Source organism: Orycteropus afer, unplaced genomic scaffold (genome assembly GCF_000298275.1).
Source record: "Orycteropus afer afer isolate SDZICR_OR568_19922 unplaced genomic scaffold, OryAfe1.0 scaffold00122, whole genome shotgun sequence".
Lineage (NCBI taxonomy): Eukaryota > Metazoa > Chordata > Mammalia > Tubulidentata > Orycteropodidae > Orycteropus > Orycteropus afer.
Window position 1 is genome coordinate 7,954,953 of NW_006921709.1, and position 21,807 is coordinate 7,976,759.

A 21,807-nucleotide genomic window follows, 5' to 3' on the forward strand; every position below is an offset into this window, starting at 1 on the left:
AAAGAGGACCCTTAACGAGTTGGATTGACACAGTGACTGCAACTATGGGCTTAAATAGCAGTGATTGTGAGGGTGGCACAGGACTGGGCAGTGTTTTATTCTGTTATACATCAGGTCACTTTGTTCCTCTGTTATTATAATATGTAGTGTTCCTTATTTAACTTTGAATTCCTGATGGTTAGCACCTAGCAAAACTCATTGCTCAATGGATTCACTCACAATAACCAGTCAATTAGAATATTCCTTTTTTTTTTTAATGAAAAAATAATTTTAATGAAAAGTAACAATTATCCTCAGGTGTGATTTTGATTCCTGTCTATCCTGAAAAATACGCATGCACTTTTTCTGCTGTAAATCTAAGAGTAATTTCTAACATTTTTGTGGTCAAAGAAAAAAAGAAACCTTAATATTATTGAATATCTATGTTAATAACATTTTTCATTATAAGATCAGGAAGCTTAGTGAGTTTTGGATGCTAGTTGTATTTTGTATGAATTTAATTTTCTTAATAACAAATTATCTCTTCTTTCTCCAAAATAATGTTCCTTGAGAAATTCAACCAATTCAGAAATAAGCAGTGCAGACAGTGAATGTTTCCGTTACTTTGTATAGTGTTTTTACTAAATGATGAACTGTAGAAGTCCTGGTTATTTGTAAATATAAAATAAGTTTGCTCATTGGGTTAAAATGTGGTTATTGACTGAAGGTTAAGCATTGAGTTACTCTATAGGGGAGGCAAACAAATAAAATCACTGTTCTGAGTGTTTGCCCTCACAGTGTATGCTGAGAAGTACAAAAAGATTGTACCCATTCTTTTGAAGCTGTGCTGCAATAGTATTGTTTGTATTGAAGGCTGGGACACTTAACCCATTCCTACGAATACAAACAATTTGGAGATATTCTGAACTCAGATGTAAGATATAGTAAGGGTCATTTGAGGAGCCCTGGTCACACAGTGGTTAAAGCGCTAATTGAACAGTCAGCAGTTCAAAGCCATCAGCCACTCAGTGTGAGAGATGTGGCAGTCTGCTTCCATAAAGATTCACAGCCTTAAAAACCCTATGGGACAATTCAGCTTTTTCAGGTAGGGTCACTATGAGTTGGAATCAACTCAATGGCAGTAGGTTGGGTTTGGTTTTGGTTACAGATCCATTAGCAAAGTCAGCTCTAATACAGTTTTGTTGTTACTGTTCGTTCTTTACACTTGTGTATGCTCACTCTTGCCCTCCTAGGAAATGTTTTTCCCCTCACTCTCTGTAATAGAAACATAAGGATATAAACACCATAAGCTGGAGGTGAGAAACAAGTTGTTAGCAGTGCTGTTTATGAAAAAATTTTCTTTATTATCATTATTACTTTTTTATTGTGATTTGGGTGAAAGTTTACAGAGCAAATTCATTTTCCCTATAACAGTTCATACACATTTTGTTTCATGACATTAATTGCAGTCCCCATAGTGTAACAGCTCTCTTCCCACTTCCTCCCTGTTGTTATGTTCTGCCTCCTTATGCATTCCTGCCCTCTGAGCAATCTCCCTGTGCAAATACTGCCCTTCTAACCTCCCATGGTTGATTGTTCCAAGGAGTGTACCTACATGGTGTAAATCTTCACCTATATGCCTGTCAGTTGTTTGACTGGAAGCCACGGGAGTGAGTTGAATTCCAGACTCGAAGAGTGACTAAGAGCCCCAGTCTTGGGGGTTTTACCAGTCTCTGTCAGACCAGTAAGCCTGGTCTTTTTTATAATTTTGAGTTTTGTTTTACATTATTCTCCCACTCTATCCAGAATCTCCTATTTTGATCACTTTCCAAGTGGTTAACAGTGGTAGCTGGCCATCATCTAGGTCTTCTGGACTCAGGGTCATGTAGGCTGAGGTTTGCATGGTCCAATACTCCCTTGGACTAATTGTTTCCATATATCTTTGGTTTTCTTCATTCTTCTTTGCTCTGGAAGAGGAGACCAATTGTTTGTTACCTTTATTATTGTTTTTTATTGTGATGTTTATATATCAGAACATTTGATGTTTTATCCACACTTCCGTGTACAATTCAGTGACATTTATTACACTCACTGTGGTTTACAACCATCCCCACTGTCCATTTCCAAACTTGTTCATTACTCTTAACAGAAACTCATTGCTCCTTAAGCCCCAGTAAGCACTAACAATCTTTGGTCTCCATGCATTTACTGTTCTGGATATTTAGTATCTGTTGCTGTCAAGTCAATTCTGACTCCTAACAACTCTATAGGACAGTGTAGGAGTACCCCATAGAGTTTCCAAGTCAAAATCTTTACAGAAACAAACTGCCACATCTTTCTCCTGCATAGCAGCTGGTAGCTTTGAACTGTTACCTTCTGGTTGATAACATAGTGCTTTAACCACTGCACCACTAAAGGTCCTTCATATTTAATATAAGTGGAATCATATAGTATATATCCTTCTCTGTCTGACTTACTTCACTCAGTATGATGTTTTCATGGTTCATTGATGAAATAGCATGTATCAGAAATTCAATTCTTTATAGCTGAACAGTATTCTAGAACCCATTGCATGGAGTCAATTACAATTCATAGTAGCCCTATAGGACAGAGTGGAACGGCCCCATAGAGTTTCCAAGGCTTGTAGTCTTTACAGAAGCAGACTTCTGTATCTTTCTCCTGTGGAACACAGCAGCTGGCGGGTTTGAATTGCCAGCCTATCAGTTCAGCCAAGTGTTTAACCACTCCACCACCAGAGCATTCAGCAAAGTGGTAGAGGCTTGGTTATTCGTCAGCCTTTAGGGCTTTAGTGGAGTTAATGAGAACTGTAAATGATCAGCACAACTTGGTGCTTCAGGGAAAGATAACACAGTGAACCTATGGTGAGTATGTTATCTTACTTGTGGTGTTGCTGATGGGAGAATGAATCCCTTAGGGAGAGAGCCAGAGAGCCTTCCATTATTGGTAAGTCTTAAAGCATACTTCATGTTGGGGACTTCTGCTAAACTGTATCTCTTTAAAAAGCAGTAACAGTCATTATGCTGCAGTATTAAGCAATATACCAGATTCACTGAAGCATAGGAAAACTGAATTCTTAAAGACCACATTTAGGCATTTTAGGATGTGAATGTGAAGTACAATCTTTGGGGAAACGTTAAAGATGAAAACATAAAGAGCCAGCTGTCTTTTAAATGCTCTTGTGCTTGACTCTGTTGCTCATCTTTTATTAAGAAACTTCATTTGAATTTGAACTTCTTTTTCACAACCACTCTAAAGCTGGTGTCTTGGAAGGAAGGTTGGGCAATCTACTTCCTTAGTGATACCGCCTCAGAGACCCAACGAGGGGTCGCTATGAGTCGGATCCGACTCGAGGGCAGTGAGTTTGGTTTTTTTTTTCTAAAGCTGATGTTGACAGTACAGAAATGAGTAGATAAAACTTTATTTAGGTACTCTGATAGCTTAGCCAGTGACCATGATCTTTCCAAATGTGGTAGTAATATAGGAACAAAATGGGGAATGTAAGAACGCTGTTTTCCTTTTGGAAGCAAAGTCAGTGACAAATTGGCTTAGAAATAGTGTTAAAAACCTAGTGGTCAAATGACAACAAGAGCAGGAGAAGATGCTTTCCAAAATCCGTTCAGTGTATTTGAACAGAAACAGAGGAGCATGCTCTTAGTTCAGTTGGTTAATAGAAGACTTGGAAGCTTTGTTTCCTATAGAAAAAATATCTTTACCCTAAACTATAATATTTCTAACTTACTGTTGCATGCATTGCTGCATTTCCTTTTTACATGTGCTCATTTATTTCCACTGCAAATGCATTTTTAAATACTGTCTCCGGGATAATTGTTGCCATTAATTAGTTTTGATATTTCTTTTTTAATGATATTTTCATTTATTCCTTTTGCTAGCTGGATTGCCTTTTGCAATTCTTACTTCAAGGCATACCCCCTTCCATCGAGGAGTATTCTGTAATGATGAGTCCATCCAGTACCCTTACAAAGAAGACACCATACCTTATGCGTTATTAGGTGGAATAATCATTCCATTCAGTATTATCGTTGTAAGTTAAATCCACTTTTCCAAGTTTATCACTTTTGGGCAGTTGTTTAATTTTTTGTTAATGTGTTAATGATTAAATGTGTAATCCTCCAAAACAAGATGTAATTTTTTTTTTAGCCTTTAAAAAGCTGTTATTTGATCAAGATAATCTCAGTTATTTTAAGTGTAGCCAAAAGAATAACAATGTATATCAGAATAACATTATTGAATACCTGTATGTTGTATGCTCATTTTTCTATGTCACTGTGATGTTAAGAGATCTAATACTATTATTACAGAAATTATGCAATAGATTGCTGAATGTTTTATCACTACATTTCTAGCATACTTTATACCTAGGATATTGTTTTGTAAGAATTCATTGTATCTCTGTGGATGTGCCATGTCTCTTTAGTCACTGGAGTCTAGAAAAGAAAAATTGCTAACTAAGGTTAAAACTTCATTTAATTCATGGTTACTTTAAAGCATTTATAGTTAATTCCATAAATGGAGGGAAAAGCTGTAGTTCTGTGCATAATTAGCAGTGAACACAAAAGAATTTTTACTGGTATTGATGACAAGACTGATTCCTGAACCTCAATAACTGTTGCTTTCAGTATTTCAGGTGGAAATGCTTAGAGAAGGTGGCTTTAGAGAGAAGACTTCAGTGGTTGGACTAGATGGATGATTTTATAATCTCTTGACCCAGAAATTGTACAATTTAACAGTTTTGTGCTCCATAATTTGTAACTTTAGAAATAAGATTTATTTTATTTAAAAGTAAAAATTATGGTTCTATCTAGGATATTGGAGCTCTGGTGGCTAGTGCCTAAGTGCTAACCAGAAGGCTGGCGGTTCAAACCCACCAGCCACTCCTTGGAAGGAAGGTTGGGCAATCTACTTCTGTAGTGATACTGCCTTGGAAACCCAAGGAGAGGTCACTGTGAGTTGGATCTGACTCAACAGCAGTGAATTTGTTTTGTTTATCTAGGATATAGGCCAGCAAGATGACAGCATATATATCTTTTCTGCTTTTGGAGTTTATTTTTTAAAAAATCAAAAACTTCCTAATTTACAAAATTAAGTATCTTATTAAAAAATTATGATAGTACCTCGTTAACAATGAAAATCAGTCAGTTCATAATTCGTGGTACATAATTAATAAAAGAAAATCTTGGCTATACAAATGCTTGTGTCACAAAATTGTGAGCTTCTTGAAGGCAGACAGGGCATCTGGTTCATCTTAGTATTCTCACCTCCTGGAATGGAGGCTGGCATGTCATAGGTGTTTGGTGTATGTTCACATGAGTGAAACTAAGGTAGTATGTAATTATACAATGATTCTGCTATAATATGGTGATTTTTTTTTTTTTTTAAAGCAATGACTCCCTTTAATTTAGGTAAATCTTTATACTGAGTTTTTAGTATGAAAAGAAAGTCAAATCCATCACGGCTCTTTCACTAAGGAGAGTTTTTATTTATTTTTTAAAATGTATTTGTTTCTGAGAGATTGCTAACTACTTAAATATAAAGTTCTTATTAGGACTCTTAGTTGCAAATAATAACTGATTTCAGACAAGATTCGAGGGCTTAAATCAACACTGTAAGAATACAATTCTCTTTCAATTCTGCTTTCCTTTTGGTCTAGTAAAAGGGATGCCACCCAAGCATCACTACAGAAATCCCCTTCAGGAGGCAGGGCTGCAGCAGAGCAGGCTGCGACGGCTGAGCACCAGGTCGGTGCCTACAGCTGACACAGCCGGACACAGTAGGCCTGACAAAAGGCATGTTTAGTGAAGACTCATTAGTCATTTTTCATTAACTTAGAATTTTTGACTGTTTGAACATAGCTTGTGAGAGAGGTTATCTTCATATTTAATGAAAGGGAAAGTAAATTAATAAGAGTATAGATTTCTTAAAAACAACAACACACTAAAAGTGCTATCGGGGAGCTCTGGTAGTATAGTGCCTAAGGCACTTGACTGCTAACCAGAAGTCTGGCGGTTCGAACCCACCAGCCACTCCTCGGAAGGAAGGTTGGGCAATCTATTTCCTACTGATACTGCCTCGGAAACCCAAGGAGGGCTCGCTATGAGTCGGGTCTGACTTGACAGCACATAACAACAACAACAAAAGTGCTATAAAGTACTATTTTTTTAATCAATAATATTCACAAAGACAAGCAATGGTTAGAGTAGTGGTTTTATTATGTACTAATTTTAAATAATTTCAGCTTATTAACTTGACTTCTTTCAGGCAGTACTTGGTTAGAATTATATATGTTTCATTTTATTTACTTGAAATAAAAGTATTTCTTTAAAAAAAAATCAGACTTCGTACAGTGCCTTTGACATGTCTTGCTAATGAACCACAGAATTTCTGTGATTGAGGGAGACTGATAGAAAACCAGGTTTAATATAATTTCTCTGAAGGCAAGGGAGAATTTTAATAAGGAGAAAATGGTCATTGATATCAACTACTACCAGAAAGTTAAGGCAAATGAGGATTGATAAAAATCTGTTGGATTTGATGTGACAGTTTTGAGTTTCAAGAAAGAGTAGAATAAAGGGAATGGAGGTATTTAGAGATGGTTACCAGGGAGTGGAGGAGCTCTGGTAGCAGAGTGCCTAAGGCACTTGAGTGCTAGCCAGAAGGCTGGCGGTTCAAACCCATTAGCCACTCCTCAGAAGGAAGGTTGGGCAATCTACTTCCGTAGTGATGTTGTTGTTGTTGTTGTTATGTGCTGTCAAGTCTGACCTGACTCATAGTGACCCCTCCTTGGGTTTCTGAGGCAGTATCACTACGGAAGTAGATTGCTCCATCTTTCTTCTGAGGAGTAGCTGGTGGGTTTGAACTGCCAGCCTTCTGGTTAGCAGTCAAGTACCTTAGGCACTACACTACCAGAGCTCCTTCCGTAGCGGTAGTGCCTCGGAAACCCAAGGAGGGGTCTCTGTGAGTTGGGTCCGACTCAACAGCACATAACAACAACAACAACAGCAGGGAGTGGGTGATGGGGAAATGCAGTAGTGATTTTAATTTTTAAATTTTTTTTGGCCCTGAATAGAGGAAATAAAACTATGGGACAGTGTAGAGACTAATAAAATCATCTTGGTTGGTGGAGATACAAAGGAGATAATGAGAGAATGAAGGCATTGGTGAAAAGCAAGGCTTTAGGAATTGACAGAATACCGGGTGAGATGTTTCAACAAATGGATGCAACACTGGAAACACTTATTAATCTAAGGCAAGAAATTTGGAAAACAGCTACCTGGCCAACTAACTAGAAGAGATCCATGTTTGTACCCGTGCAAAAAAAGAATATGATCCAACAGAATGCACAAATTACCTGACAGCATCATTAATATCATACACAACTAAAATTTTGCTGAAGATAATTAAAAAATAATTGCAGCAGTACCTACCCAGGGAACTGCCAGTAATTCAAGCGGGTTTCAGAAGAGGATATGGAATGAGGGATATCATTGCTGATATCAGATGGATCTTGGCTGAAAGCAAAGAATACCAGCAAGGTGTTTACCTGTGTTTTACTGACTATGCAGAGGTATTTAACTGTGTGGATCATAACAAATTATGGATAACATTGTGAAGAAAGGGAATTCCAGAACACTTAATTGTGTTCATAAGGAGCCTGTACACAGACCAAGAGATAGTTGTTGAACAGAAGAAGGGGTTACTGATGGTTTAAAATCAGGAGAAGTGTACATCAGAGTTGTGTCCTTCCTCCATATTTATTCAATCTGTATACTGAACAAATAATCCAAGAAGCTGGACTATATAAAGAAGAACTCAACATCAGGATTGGAGAAGACTCATTAACAACCTGTGATATGCAGGTGACACAACTTTGCTTGCTGAAAATGAAGATGACTTGAAGCATTTGCTGATGAGGATCAAAGACTACAGCCTGCAGTATGGATTACACCTCAACATAAAGAAAACAAAAATCTTCACAACTGGACCAGTAATCAACATCTTCATAAATGGAGAAAAGATCAAAGTTGTCAAGGACTTCATTTTACTTGGACTCACAGTCCACATCCATGGAAGCAGCAGTCAGGAAATCCAATGATGTGTTACATTGGACAACTGCTGCAAAAAACAAAAACAAAACAAAACAAAACACCACAACCTCTTTAAAGTGTTAAAGAGCAAAGATGTCACTTTGAAGACAGGTGTACCTGACCCAAGCCGTGGTATTTTCAGTCACCTCATATGCATGTGAAAGCTGGACAGTGAATAAGGAAGATTGAAGCAGAGTTGATGCCTTTGAATTACGGTGTTGGTGAAGAATATTGAATATACTGTGGACTGCCAGAAGAACGAACAAATTTGTCTTGGGAGAGAGATAGTTGGAGTGGTCCTTAAAAGCGAGGATGGTAAGACTTTGTCTCTTGTACTTTGGTCATGTTATCAGTAGAGACCAATTCCCGGAGAAGGACTTCATGCTTGATACAGTTAAGGGTCAGCAAAAAAGAAGAAGACCTTCAAGGAGATGAATTGACACAGTGGCTACAAAGATGAGCTCCAACATAGCAACGGTGGTGATGATGGCACAAGACTGGGTAATGTTTCTTCCTGTTGTATATAGGGTTGCTGTGATCTGCAACCAACTTGACAGCACCTAACCAGAAACAACAGAGAGAGAATATTATGGGGAATATCAGTTTAAAAAAGGTTGAACTACATTGATTTAGATAATAATTAGCTTTTAATCTGCATGAGTGTTCTGTCTTATTCCCCCAAATATTGTTTTTACTTGATTATTAATTTAGCATTTTGTTAGCATCTATGTAAATAAAAGAACACATGACAACTCATTTTAGTTCTAGGATTAGGCCATGTTGGCTTATGCGTAGACTTCACCAGAAGCTAAGAGTTGGCTGGCATAAATGGCTCAAAGAGCAGGATAATGTTCTAAAATGAAACAAAAGAATATGGTTATCTCATTAGTACGTGCACAAGCACATCCCTACATTTCACTTGGAGGACTTGACTTAGAACTTCCTTATTGTCTATTACTCTGAATAAAGAGGCAGAACATAATAAACAAATGGTGTAAGTTAATCAGGGACTAGTCAGCTTTTGATAACCCTCCTGCCCCCTAGTATTAAGGGTTAGTTTTCTGCCTTACACTGCTTCTATGAATCAGCCTTTAATTTGTGCCCAGTGCTTTGAGTGTACCTGTCCAGCTGACTTCCTACCATCGCTGGCAGGAACCACTGTTTGGCTGGCTTTCAAGAATGATGATTATGACTAGGAATACTCATGAAGATAGATAAGTAGTTGTTTCTGGAAAATAATTGAGTGATTAAGCAAGAAGAACAGCTAAAATGTGGGAGTTTCAACTGCTAAAATTGTGAATAATATATGTGGTTTTTAACCATCAATGGTCAATTCCATAATGAAATTTGAGATAAATTGTTTCTTATTACCAGTCTGTCAGGGAAGTGACTGGACCACTATAATGGCTTGAGTCAATGTATACTTTAATACAAGGCTACTTGAGGCCATGCACAACCACCCCCCCCAGCCATATGCAAATTGTGGAGCGTTGGTATTCTTAGAAATAAGTATGATTTTCCCTCTCTGTAAGACCTGTCTTCAGAAAAGGATATGATTAATTCATTCCCATTAAGGACCCACCAGCCCACTCCATGGAAGGAAACTGAGTGGGTGATCTACCCTTTGTAAAGATTTACTGCCTCAGAAACCCAGAGGAGGTTGCTGTGCATTGGAATAGACTCAGTGGCAGTGAGTTGGGCTTGGTTTTGGTTAAGGACTGTATTTCTATGAGGCTTGTTGTATTTAGGCTAAGGGTGCTTGCTTTTTACCCAAAAGGCAATACTTTCAATTAAAATTTATTGACCACCTACTCTGTTTTAGGTGAGTGTGGTCAACCAGTTTTCTGTTCATCAATTAAAAAATCATCCTTACTTTTGTAACATTCACAGTCTAGTTGTCTAAGTTATAAAATTCTAATTATGGAATTGTAGGAGCCATTGAGCCAGATGATGAAAGAATTGTTGGTATCAGGTCCTTGTTGAAATCCCTTTTAGAGAGGCAGCTATTTATTTCACCTATGGCAAGGCTCACCTTGAAGACAGTTAATCCTCACTAAGTAGAAATGTTTGAATGATTTGTAAAATTATTTATGTAAAGTTAAGATGAAGCAGGAAAACTAGTATGTATTTTAATTGAAAGTAATTAATTACATATCTTCCCTCCTCATACACAAATTAATAAGCAGGCCATTCTTAATGTATTTTGGTCTCAGGTAGCTAGAATGTGGTTTACTTATTATCATTAAATGTAATTTCTTTTATAATTCAATATTTTAATTTCTCAGGATATTAGTCTGCGAACTTGAAAGTGTTTGGAACTTTTTATGCGTAAACTCATTACACTAATGTGGGCTAGATAAATTAATTGATTGTTTGTACCTGTTTCTTTGAAAATATCTTGAACTCCTTTTTCCTTTTGAACAAATCTTCATATATTAGTCATATTGTTATTTGAGGGAGCTCTGGTAGCATAGTGGCTAAGGCACTTGACTGCTCACCAGATGGCTGGCGGTTCAGACCCATCAGCCACTCCTCGGAAGGAAGGTTGGGCAATCCTACTTCCGTGGTGATACTGCCTCGGAAACCCAAGGAGGGGTCGCTATGAGTCAGGGCTGACTCGACGGCACATAACAACAACAGCAACAATTGTTATTTGAAAACTATCTTCCTCCTTTCCGGCCAGTGTATAGACACACACATACACACACACACACACACACGCATGCGCGCGCTCTATTATAATCTGGGAAAATTTACAAAAGAGTTGTTTATGGGAAGGCTTAATTTAACTTTAATTTTGCAAGAGCCATTGAAAAATAAAGAGGGAAGAGTGACTCGAACTTTTTTTTTGGGAAAAGGGAAAATACCAGCTCTTTTAATGAGATTTGCCAAATGATGATTTAAAGTCTTTTGGAAAGGCAGAACTGGTGGACATTGTCAGTTCATCTCTGCCTTCTGTGCCCTTTGGCTTCATCGTTAGATCCCTGCATTTATATTAAATTTTTTACTTCATGAAACTATTTTATCCTTTTTGACACACAGATGTCTTTCATTCAAAGGAATGTTTGAGAATAAATGAAGACTGTCAGATACTAGTACTTGTATAAGGGATATTCTCATTGGAGAAGTTTAAACAAGTCTTGAACAAACCATGAACATATCATTGTTCACTTAATGCTCAGCTTATTTGAATTCAAGAAAAGAAAGAAATTCTTGTTGTTCGGGTAGACTTCGTAATTATTTTTGCTCAGCAGTTGCTCTGTAAGCGGCATCCACAGTTGATCTGACACTTTTTTTTCTGTGTGTGTGGTTTAGATTAGAATATCTTAAGTTGATCACCTATTTGTAAAGAAAAAAAGAAGATATTTTAAAACAAAGGTTTTTTTTTTTTTTTTAAATTGTGATTTACTATTCCTATTCTGTTTTGTTTAAAGTACTTTGTTGCTTCTTTAACAAATTATTTCTCTGTTTCTTTTTCAGATGATTCTTGGAGAAACCATATCTGTTTACTTTAACATTTTGCACTCAAATTCCTTTATGAGGAATAACTACATAGCCACTATTTACAAAGCCGTTGGAACATTTTTATTTGGTGCAGCTGCTAGTCAGTCCCTGACTGACATTGCCAAATATTCGATAGGCAGGCTGCGGCCTCACTTCTTGGATGTTTGTGACCCAGATTGGTCAAAAATCAACTGCAGTGATGGTTACATTGAAACCTACATTTGTAGAGGGAATGCAGAAAAAGTTAAGGAAGGCAGGTGAGTTTTAAATCACTAATGCTTTTATATTGTGTGTTCTGGAAATGAATGGTTTCAGTAATTAGATGATGAGCCATCTGCTAACTTAGAGAGGCTAGTTTAAGGGAGGTGAATTGAGAAGATGACCTGTTTTCTCTCCTCATTCTTTCTTTTTTATTTCTTCCTTGCATTTTGTCCTGTTTCAGACATTTTTAATGCAAATCTTTTCATCTCCAGTGTATAACAAGAAATGTAAAATCGACCTCATTTAGTCCATGGGTCAGCAAACTTTTTATTTTTTTTAAAAAAAAGCATTTTTTTTGAAATATAATTTATATATAGTGAAATACATAAAATTAAAGTGACATGGGTCAGTACTTTTTTTTTGTGTGTGTGGCATTGTTGCCCCCTCTCCCCTGCCACCCCTGGCAACCAACAAAGAAAGTTTCCCTCCATATATAAACCTTTCCATGACCCTCCACAACAATACTATATTTGTCCATCTGTGATTGACTTATTTCACTCAGCATAATGTCCTCCAAGTTCATTCATGCTATGTGGTGTTTTGCAGACTCTACATTATTCTTTAGGGCTGCATAGCATTCCATTGTGTGTGTGTACCATAGATTGGTCATCCACTCTTCTGTTCATGGGCACGTAGGTTGTTTACATCTTTTTGCTGTTGTCAGTAGTGTTGTGATGAACATGGGTGTGCATATATCTGTTGCTATCATGGCTTTCACCTCTCTAGGATATATACCTAGTAATGGGATTGCTGAGTCAAATGATATCTCCAATTCCAGCTTTCTAAGAAATCGCCATACTGCTTTCCACAGTGGTTGTTATCACTTCACAGTACCTCCAGCAGTGTATGAGAGTCCCAATCTCTCCACACCCCTGCCAGCATTTGTTGTTTTCTGCCTCGTTGAACCTTGGCATCAGTGCTAGGGTGAGATAGTATCTCATTGTTGTTTTGATTTGCATCTCTCTGATGGCCAATGATTGTGAGCATCTCTTCATGTATTTGCTGGTCACCTGAATATCCTCCTTGGTGAAGTGTCTATTCATATCTTCTGCCCATTTTTCAATTGGATTGTTAATCCCTTTGCTGTTGAGGCATTGGAGTTTTCTACAAATCTTAGAGATCTAAGTCCCTTGCCAGGTATGTAATTATTGATAAGTATGAATTTGTTGCTGTCATTTTGTTACGTGCTTTTTCATGGTGTTGATTTCTTTGTTCCATATAATTTTCCGTGCTGAGCTCGTTTTGTTTATGAATCAACGTTATCAGTTCCTTCGTTCAGCAAACTTTTTCTTAAGGGGCCGAATAGTATATAGTTTAGACTTTTGGGAGCATATATATCTCTCTCACAACTCTTCAACACTGGCCTTGAACAGAAAAGCAACCATAGATAATACTTAAATGAATAATTATGGCTGTGTTCCAGTAAAACTTTATTTATGCAAACAGTGGCTGCCCTAGGATCATAGTTTGTCAACCCCAGTCTATTCCAATCATGCTAGATCTTTTATTATTCTTAGAGTATGTTTTAGGAGCTCTGGTGGCATAGTGCCTAAGACATTTGACTGCTAACCAGAAGGCTGGAGGTTCAAACCCACCAGCCACTCCTCAGCAGGAAGATTGGGCAATCTACTTCTATAGAGATACTACTTTGGAAACCCAAGGACGGGTGCTATGAGTCTAATTGACTCGACGGCAGTGATTTTGGTTTTGTTTGGTTTTAGAGTATACTTTTGGTAAGATACCTTGGTTTATATCTTGGCAGCTCTAGGTCCTCAGGTTGCCTTCTGAATAACACCCTGTCTACATTTTGGAGGACTATTACACATGAATGTTTAGAATGTTTAGAACCCCAAAGGTTATCTTGTCCAACTCCTGTAATTTATGCATAAGGAAACAGAGACCCAGTTATATTAAGTAAACCCACTAATTAGTAGCAGAGCTTATTCCTCACCTCAAGTCTCAGCATTGTCAGCCTTACTTTTTATATATGATTAAGTTAAGGAAGGCAGGTGAGTATTAAATTTTATATATGATCCTGAGATATGAGAGAGAGAGAGAGAGAGACAGAGAGACAGAGAGAGAAATCAAAGAATATTAGTAGTTACCAAGAGGATGGAGGTGAAGGGGGAAGCTTTTTTGGGGAGGGCATGGAGTTTATGCTAATAGGTGGTAGAATATTTTGGAAAAGGATCGCAATAATGGTGGCACAACATAAAAAATGTAACCAACGTCCCTGAGCTGCAAATGTGGAAGTGTTACGTTGGCACATGTCTTCTTATGTATGTTTTTCACCACAATAAAATAAATAAATAAATATTACAGCCTTGGAATATAGAATTAGTAATTGCTTTTTCCACGTCCTTAGTTCATCTTTCTCTGGTAGGATTAGTATGAGTCAAAATTGACTTAGTGGCAGTGGGTTTTAATGGGTATCAGTTTCCTTTATTTATTCATCATCCAACAAATGCTTTCTCTGACTAAAGCATTCTTTGTCTATTTTTTAAAAATTAATTTATTATTACTGTTTTTATTTTTGCAGTGTTCCCTTCCTTCCCCTCCCACCCCTGGTAGCCAACAAAGAAAGTTTCCTTCCAGATACAAACCTTTCCTTGACTTTTTACAATAATGAACTAATACAATGTTTATCCTTCTGTAATTGACTTACTTCACTCAGCATAATGTCCTCCAAGTTCATCCACGCAGTGTCTTGCAGATTCTATGTTATTCTTTAGTGTTGCTTAGTGTATATGTACCATAGTTTGGTTATCCATTCTTCTGTTGATTGGCATCTAGGTTATTTCCATCTTTTGCTATTGTAGATAGTGCTGTGATGAACATAAGTGTGCATATATATCTGTTCTTGTCCTTGCTGTCACTTCTTTAGGGTATATACCTAGTAATAGGATTGCTGGATTAAATGGTATTTCTAATTCCAACTTTTTTTTTTTTTCCTAATTCTAACTTTTTAAGGAATCGCCATACTGCTTTCCACAGTGCTTGTATCATTTTACAGTCCCACCATCAGTGTATGAAAGTCACAATTTCTCCACATCCTCATCAGCATTTGTCATTTTCTGTCTTGTTGGACTTTGCTATTAGTGCTGTGGCAAGATGGTATCTCATTGTTGTTTTGATTTGCATCTCTCCAATGGCTGATGATCATGATCATTCCTTCATGTGTTTGTTGGCTGCCTGGATATCCTCTTTGGTAAAGCGTCTATTCATGTCTTCTGCCCATTTTTGAATTGGATTGTTTGTCTTTTTCTTTTTGAGGTATTGGAGTTTTCTATAAATATTATAGGTAAGTCTGTTGTCAGATATGTCATTGCTGAATATCTTTTCCCAATCTGTAGTTTCTCTTTCTACTCTTTTAGAGAAGTCTTTTGAATGCATAAGAATTTAATTTTTAGAAGGTCCATTCATCTAGTTTATCTTCTGCTGTTTATGCACTTTTACTTATGTTTGGTAGTCTGTTAATGCATATATTAGGGCTGCTAAGTTTGCCCCTATTTTTTCCTTGATGAAGTTTATAGTTTTAGGTTTTGCATTTAAGTATTTGATCCATCTGGAGTTAGTTTTTGTGTATGGTGTTAGGTATGGATCTTGTTTCATTTTGCTGCAAATGGATACCCAGTCTTGCCCTCAAAACTCTGTTTGCTAAAGAGACTCTCTTCCCCTAAATGGATTTTGGGCCTTTGTCAAAGATTAGCTGACCATAGGTTGATGGATCTGTTTCTGGGTTCTCAATCTCATTCCACTGATCTGTGTGTCATTGTACCAATACCAGGCTGTTTTGACTACAGTGGTTGTATAGTAGGTTTTGAGACCCAGGAGTGTGAAACCTCATACTTTGTTCTTCTTCAGAAGTGCTTTACTTATATGAGAGCTCTTTCCTTTCCATATAGAATTAGTAATTGGTTTTTCCACGTCCTTAAAGAATGCTGATGGAATCTGGATCGGGATTGCATTGAATATATTGATTGCTTTGGAGAGTATTGACATTTTCATAGTGTTCAATCTTCCTATCCATGAGCATGGTATGTTCTTCCATTTATGTAGATCTTTTATGGTTTCTTGAAGTAGGCTTTTGTAGTTTTCTTTGTATAGGTCTTTTGTGTCTCTGGTAGGATTTACCCCAAGTATTTTTTCTTTTTGGTAGCTATTGTAAATGGTATTGATTTCCTTTTCATAGATCTCTTTGCCGGTAATTATCAGTACATCTTGATTGCATGTTTGGTCAATTTCTTCACCTTTGCTTTAATGGTTGTTATATAAATATTACGAATAAGTATAGTATTAACTGGCCTTTCTTGTAGGCATAGGATATTATATCTCTGATACTATTGTACTTCAGGATAGATCCTGACATATTCTTTTTGACAATGATTGTGATGCCATTCCTTTTCAATTTGTCATTCCTGGCCTTTTAGACCATAGGAGTGTCTGATTCAAAATGTCCAATACCAGTTCATTTCAGCTCACTAATGCCTAGGATGTTGATCTTTATTTGTTGCATTTCATTTTTTACAACTTCCATTTTTCCTAGATTGATATTTAGTACATTCCACATTTTGATTGTTAATAAATGTTTGTAGTTGTTTCTTCTCATTTTGACTTGTGCCACATCAGCAAATGACAGTCTCAAAAGCTGAACTCCATCCACGCCATTAAGGTCATCTTTACTTTGAGGAAGCTACTCTGCCCTAGTTGTATTTTGAGTGCCCTCTAACTTGAGGGGCTCATCGTCTGGCACTATATCAGACAACGTTTTTATGCTAATCATAAAGTTTTCAGTGACCAATCTTTTCAGAAATGGACCTCACTACATTCTTCTTAGTCTTTCTTAGTCTGGAAGCTCTGTTGAAACCTGCCCACATTGGACAGGTAACCCTGCTGGTATTTGAAATACCAGTGGCATAATTTCCAGCATCACAGCAACACACAGGCTACCACAGTAAGACAAACTGACACATGAGTGGTGGCATTGCCAAGTAATGGGTCTTATAATCAAGTAGTATTAAATCCTTTGGCATTGTTTTTCATTTTGAAGCTAAGCTTTATCTATTCTGTTGTTGTTGTTGTTATGTGCCGTAGAGTTAGATCCAACTCATATAGATCCCTCCTTGGGTTTCCGAGGCAGTATCACTATGGAAGTAGATTGCCCAATTTGTCTATTCTAGGTCCTTTGTATTTCCTTTGCCATAATTTTGATTGTTACTGCTTCAAAACTACAGATCAATTTGTGAAGAAATGCTATCTTAATTTTGAGTATTCAAATTCATGAATATGATGTATGCCTTCATTTATTTAAACCCAAAAAACCAAACTCACTGCTGTCAAGTCAGATCTGACTCATAGCAACCCCACCTTGCATTTCCGAGGCAGTATCACTATGAAAGTAGATTGCTCAACCATCCTTCCGAGGAGTGGATGGTGGGTTTGAACCTCCAGCCTTCTGGTTAGCAGTCAAGCACCTTGGGCATAGTGTGTTTTAGTTTTTAGTCATCACTAATTTTTTATGTTTTTTGGCATCGTTGTGAAAAGATTTTTGAAACATTAATTTCCAATTCTTCGTTGGTAGTGTGTAGAATTACAGATCGCTTTTATACCTCCAAAAACCAAACCAAACTCACTGCTGTTGAGTTGGACCCAACTCATAGCAACCCCTTCTTGGGTTTCTGAGGCAGTATCACTATGGAAGTAGATTGCCCAACCTTCCTTCTGAGGAGTGGCTGGTGGGTTTGAACCACCAGCCTTCTGGTTAGCAGTCAAATGCCTTGGGCACTATGTCACCGACTTTTTGCCCTACAACCTTGCTTAACTCATATATTAGTTGAAATAACTTCTTTTATAGATTCCTTAAGATTTTCTATATTCCTCTTCATTTTGACTGAGAATAAAGGCAGTTGTACTTTTTCTTTCTTAGTTTCCTAGTGGTAGTGTGACATAGATATTGTGAGCAAAGAACAGACATTTATTTTCTCACAGTTTAGGAGACTGGAAGTCCAAATTAAGGACATTTGTTTTGGGGGAAGGTCCTTGTCTTTTTCAACTTCTGTAGCTCTGGGCGTTTCTTGGGAGTTCTGATTTTCTGCCAGCGTGGTTTAATCATTTACTCCTAGAGGAGTTTGAAATCTCCATTTGTTGAATTTTTTTTTTGTCCTTTCAGTTCTGTCAATTATTGTTTCGTTATTTTATGACAGTGCTATTCAATGTATAACATTTATAAGAGTTTCTTCCCTGATGTTTTATTCCCTTTTCTGGAAGAAATATTTTTTGTCTCTTTATAGTGTATGTAATTTGGATGGTATATACTATTACTATGATTACAATTTTGACTTTAGTACACTACTTTTTTCTAATGCATCATCATCTTTTAAAATTTCCACAATAATGGAAAAAGTCCCATGTAAGGTTCTGGAAAACAATCTCTTTAAAAGTTGTATGAATATTTGGGTAATTCAAATTATCTGGATAATTTAATTGCATTAAGACTAATTATTATTTATAGTTTTTCATGAGAAGATCCTTTAGTAAGCTTTGAGTTCTGGAACAAGGATAAAGGAAAATCAAATATAGAAATGAAAGTTTAGACAGACTTTGTATCTTCCTAGAAAAATGGGCTTTTCATCATTATTCCCAGAATGAATTAGTTGTTGCCAGTTTTGGAGCTGTTTAACGTTGGTCCATTGCTGTGGCTTTTCGTTACTTTTCTCTTATGAATATAATTTGAAAGCTGGACACAGACTTCACTTTTCCTCTTCTTTTGAATTTTAAAAGTCAGGAAGCCAAAAATGAGAAAATATTTCAGTCTGGACATTGTCTTTAGTTGATTAGGATTTTAGTATAATCTTCTTTTTAAATTTATCTCCATAGCTTGCCCCCTGTAAATTTTTAATTATAAAATTATAATGTTTGACATTAGGGAGAAAGGAACATAAGCACCCAGAATGAGCCATTTCTGTTGACTTTATAATGAGTCAGAGTTACATTGTAGGATGAGATTTTCCTACAATTTTGGTTTTTGATCTTGTTCTTTTTCTCCTTTGTTCTCTTTCTTTATTTCTCTTGCCCCCTCCCTTCACACATGCACATACTCTCATGCTCTGTCTGATGTCACAGGACTTTTTACTGGGCTTCTTTTATGGTGGCCTTTAGGTCCTAAACACAGAAATGAGAACATAGATGGATTTTAATGGAGTGCTTATTAATTTTAATATCTAGACTATTTTAATTCATTGATTAATATTTATTTGCTATAAATTAACGGGGAGCTCTGGTAGCTTAGTGCCTAAGGCATTTGACTGCTAACCAGAAGGCTCGTGGTTCAAACCCACCAGCCACTCCTCGGAAGGAAGGTTGGGCAATCTACTTCCAAAGCGGTATCGCCTCGGAAACCCAAGAAGGGGTTGCTATGAGTCACATCTGAGTCTAGGGCAGTGCGTTTGGTTTTTCTTTAAATAAATTAAAAGGGGCCGTGTCTGCAGCATTAGGACATCCAACTGTCATTGCCTATGCCAGTGAGAGTTGCATGGCCTTTAGTTTTTTTTCTTTTTTTAATAAAAATTGCTAATGAGCCCAGGTAGTTCTAGACTCTAGCTCTCTTTCCAACTCAAGATTCTAGATTAGGTCAGTGGCTGTCAATCTTTAGTGGTTCCTTAGAATCACACAGAGGGGTTGTTAAAATGCAGATTTCAGGGCCAAATCCCTAAGTCCCATTCAGAAGGTTTGTGATGGGGCCTGAGAATTTGTATTTCTAACAATTACCTACCTGCTTCTGCTGCTACTCTTGGTGTGGGAACTCACTTTACAGTGTACTGTCCTGGTTTATGGGAACCTGACCTTGTGTGATATCTGCTTTGTCAGGATGCATATTGTGCACAGCTGGTGTTTTTTAATGTGTTTTTATTTCTGTATGTTTAAGCACCAACTAGGAGCCCTGATGTTGCAGTGCTTAAAGCATTTGGCTGCTAACCAAAAGGTTAATGGTTCAAACCCACCAGCCTTTCTATGAGAGAAAGATGTGGCAGTCTGCTTCCATAAAGATTTAAACTTTGTGGACCAATTTTGTTTTGTCTTGTGTGGTTACTATGAGTCAGAATCAACTCTATAGCAATGATTTCTTTCTTTCTTTTTTTAAAGCACAAACTTGGTGTTTCTGATGAACTCTGAGTGACTGGTTACCTGAGTACATGAATCAGATATTCAATAAACTATTTATGTTTGGATTATGGCAATATTGTATCATACAATATATTGTTTGTATTTTGTATTGTTAGATGTTTAATTGCATCTCTAGGTTGTAGAGATTGGTCAGAATTTGAGATATAATTTTTCTTTCTTCCTATTTTGAATGCAGCTTATATACAGGTGAATGAAGTTGAAGTCTGAGGGTGTGCCCTCTATAATAGTAAAACCCATTATAACTAGAATGACTGGCTATGTTACTTAAATACCTGGTAAAACCTGTTTATCCTTTGAGAGAATGGCTGCTGCTTTTTTTTTTTTTTTTTTTTTAAATTGTGATTTGGGTGTAGGTTTACAGAGGAAATTTGTTTTCCACACAACAGTTCATACACATTTTGTTTTATGACTTTGATTACAATCCCCATAAGTGCAACAGCTCTCTTCCCACTTCCTCCCTGTGGTTACCTTTTCCCTGTGTCCTTCTTTCCTATGCATTCCTGACCTCTGAGCTAGCTCCCTGTGCAAATACTGCCCTTCTGATCTCCCATTATTGATTGTTCTAAGAACTGTACCCACCTGGTGTCAGTGTTTACTTTATATGCCTGTCGGTTATTTGGCTGGAATCCATGGGAGTGAGTTCAGTTCTAGGCCTGAAGGGTAACTAGGCCATAATCCCGGGGGGTTCACCAGTCTATCAGACCAGTAAATCTAGTCTTTTTTTATGATTTTGACTTTTGTTCCACATTTTTTTCCTTACACTTTATCCAGGATCTACTGTACTAATCCCTTTCTGAGTGCTTGACAGTGGTAGCCAGGCACTATCTAGTTCTTCTGGTCTCAGATCATATAGGCTGAGGTTCACATGGTCCACTAGTCCCTTGGATTTATTTTATCCTTGGGTCTTTGTTCTTTATTCTTCTTTGCTCCAGGTGAGGAGAGATCAATTTTTGCATCTAAATGGGCTCTTGCAAGTTTTTAAGATCACTACTCACCAGAGTAGTATGTAGAACAATGTTTTTGTGGCCAGTTGAGCTTGATGTCTCCTATAACCATGGTCCTGAGCCCACAGGCCCAACAACTTGCTCAGGTGGTTGGCTATGGCTAAGAAGTTGTCATAACTTTGCCCTCTGTTAGTTCTATTTATATGGACATTCTCATAGCACATACAAATACATACAGAAATATTGTCTGCCAAACTTATATATGGTTATGGTTATATTTTCTTTTGCCTAGACATACCTGATCATTCAGCCTGTCTACCTATGCATCTAAGAGTGGCTTCTTCTATATGATTTAACTGTCAACATTACTGAAGAAGACTTTATGCCTCCAAAAAGTTTCATTTGTTCAGAATTTGTGTTTCTTAATGTGTTTGTGTAAACTGGACAGCCTTCTTTTTTTCTGTATGGTAATAGCAGAATATATAAAGAAGTACGGGATGATTTTTCTTTTTTGAACTGTGATTTGAGTGAAAGCTTACAGAGCAAATAAGTTTTCCATTCAACAGTTCTTTTTGTTGTTGTTAGGTGCCACTGACTGGGCTCTGACTCATAGCGACCCTATGTACAACAGAAAGAAACACTGCTCAGTTCTGCACCATCCTCATAGTCCTTGCTATGCTTGAGCCTATTGTTCCAGCCACTGTGTCATTCCATCTTGATGAGGGTCTTCCCCTTTTTCTCTGACCCTCCACTTTACCAAGCATGATATCCTTTTCCAGAGAATGGTCTCTTCTGACAACATGACCAAAGTA

The 21,807-nt window shown here is 37.2% G+C and overlaps 1 protein-coding gene across 1 annotated transcript in view; it reads left to right on the forward strand.

Moving 5' to 3' along the window:
- Nucleotides 1–21,807, forward strand: part of PLPP1 (phospholipid phosphatase 1) — an 86,243-nt gene that overhangs the window by 23,555 nt on the left and 40,881 nt on the right. Inside the window, exons 2-3 of the mRNA XM_042781445.1 lie at nt 3,879–4,042; nt 11,583–11,863. Of these exons, the coding sequence (XP_042637379.1) occupies nt 3,879–4,042; nt 11,583–11,863 (445 nt within the window). The remainder of the gene's footprint in view (nt 1–3,878; nt 4,043–11,582; nt 11,864–21,807) is intronic.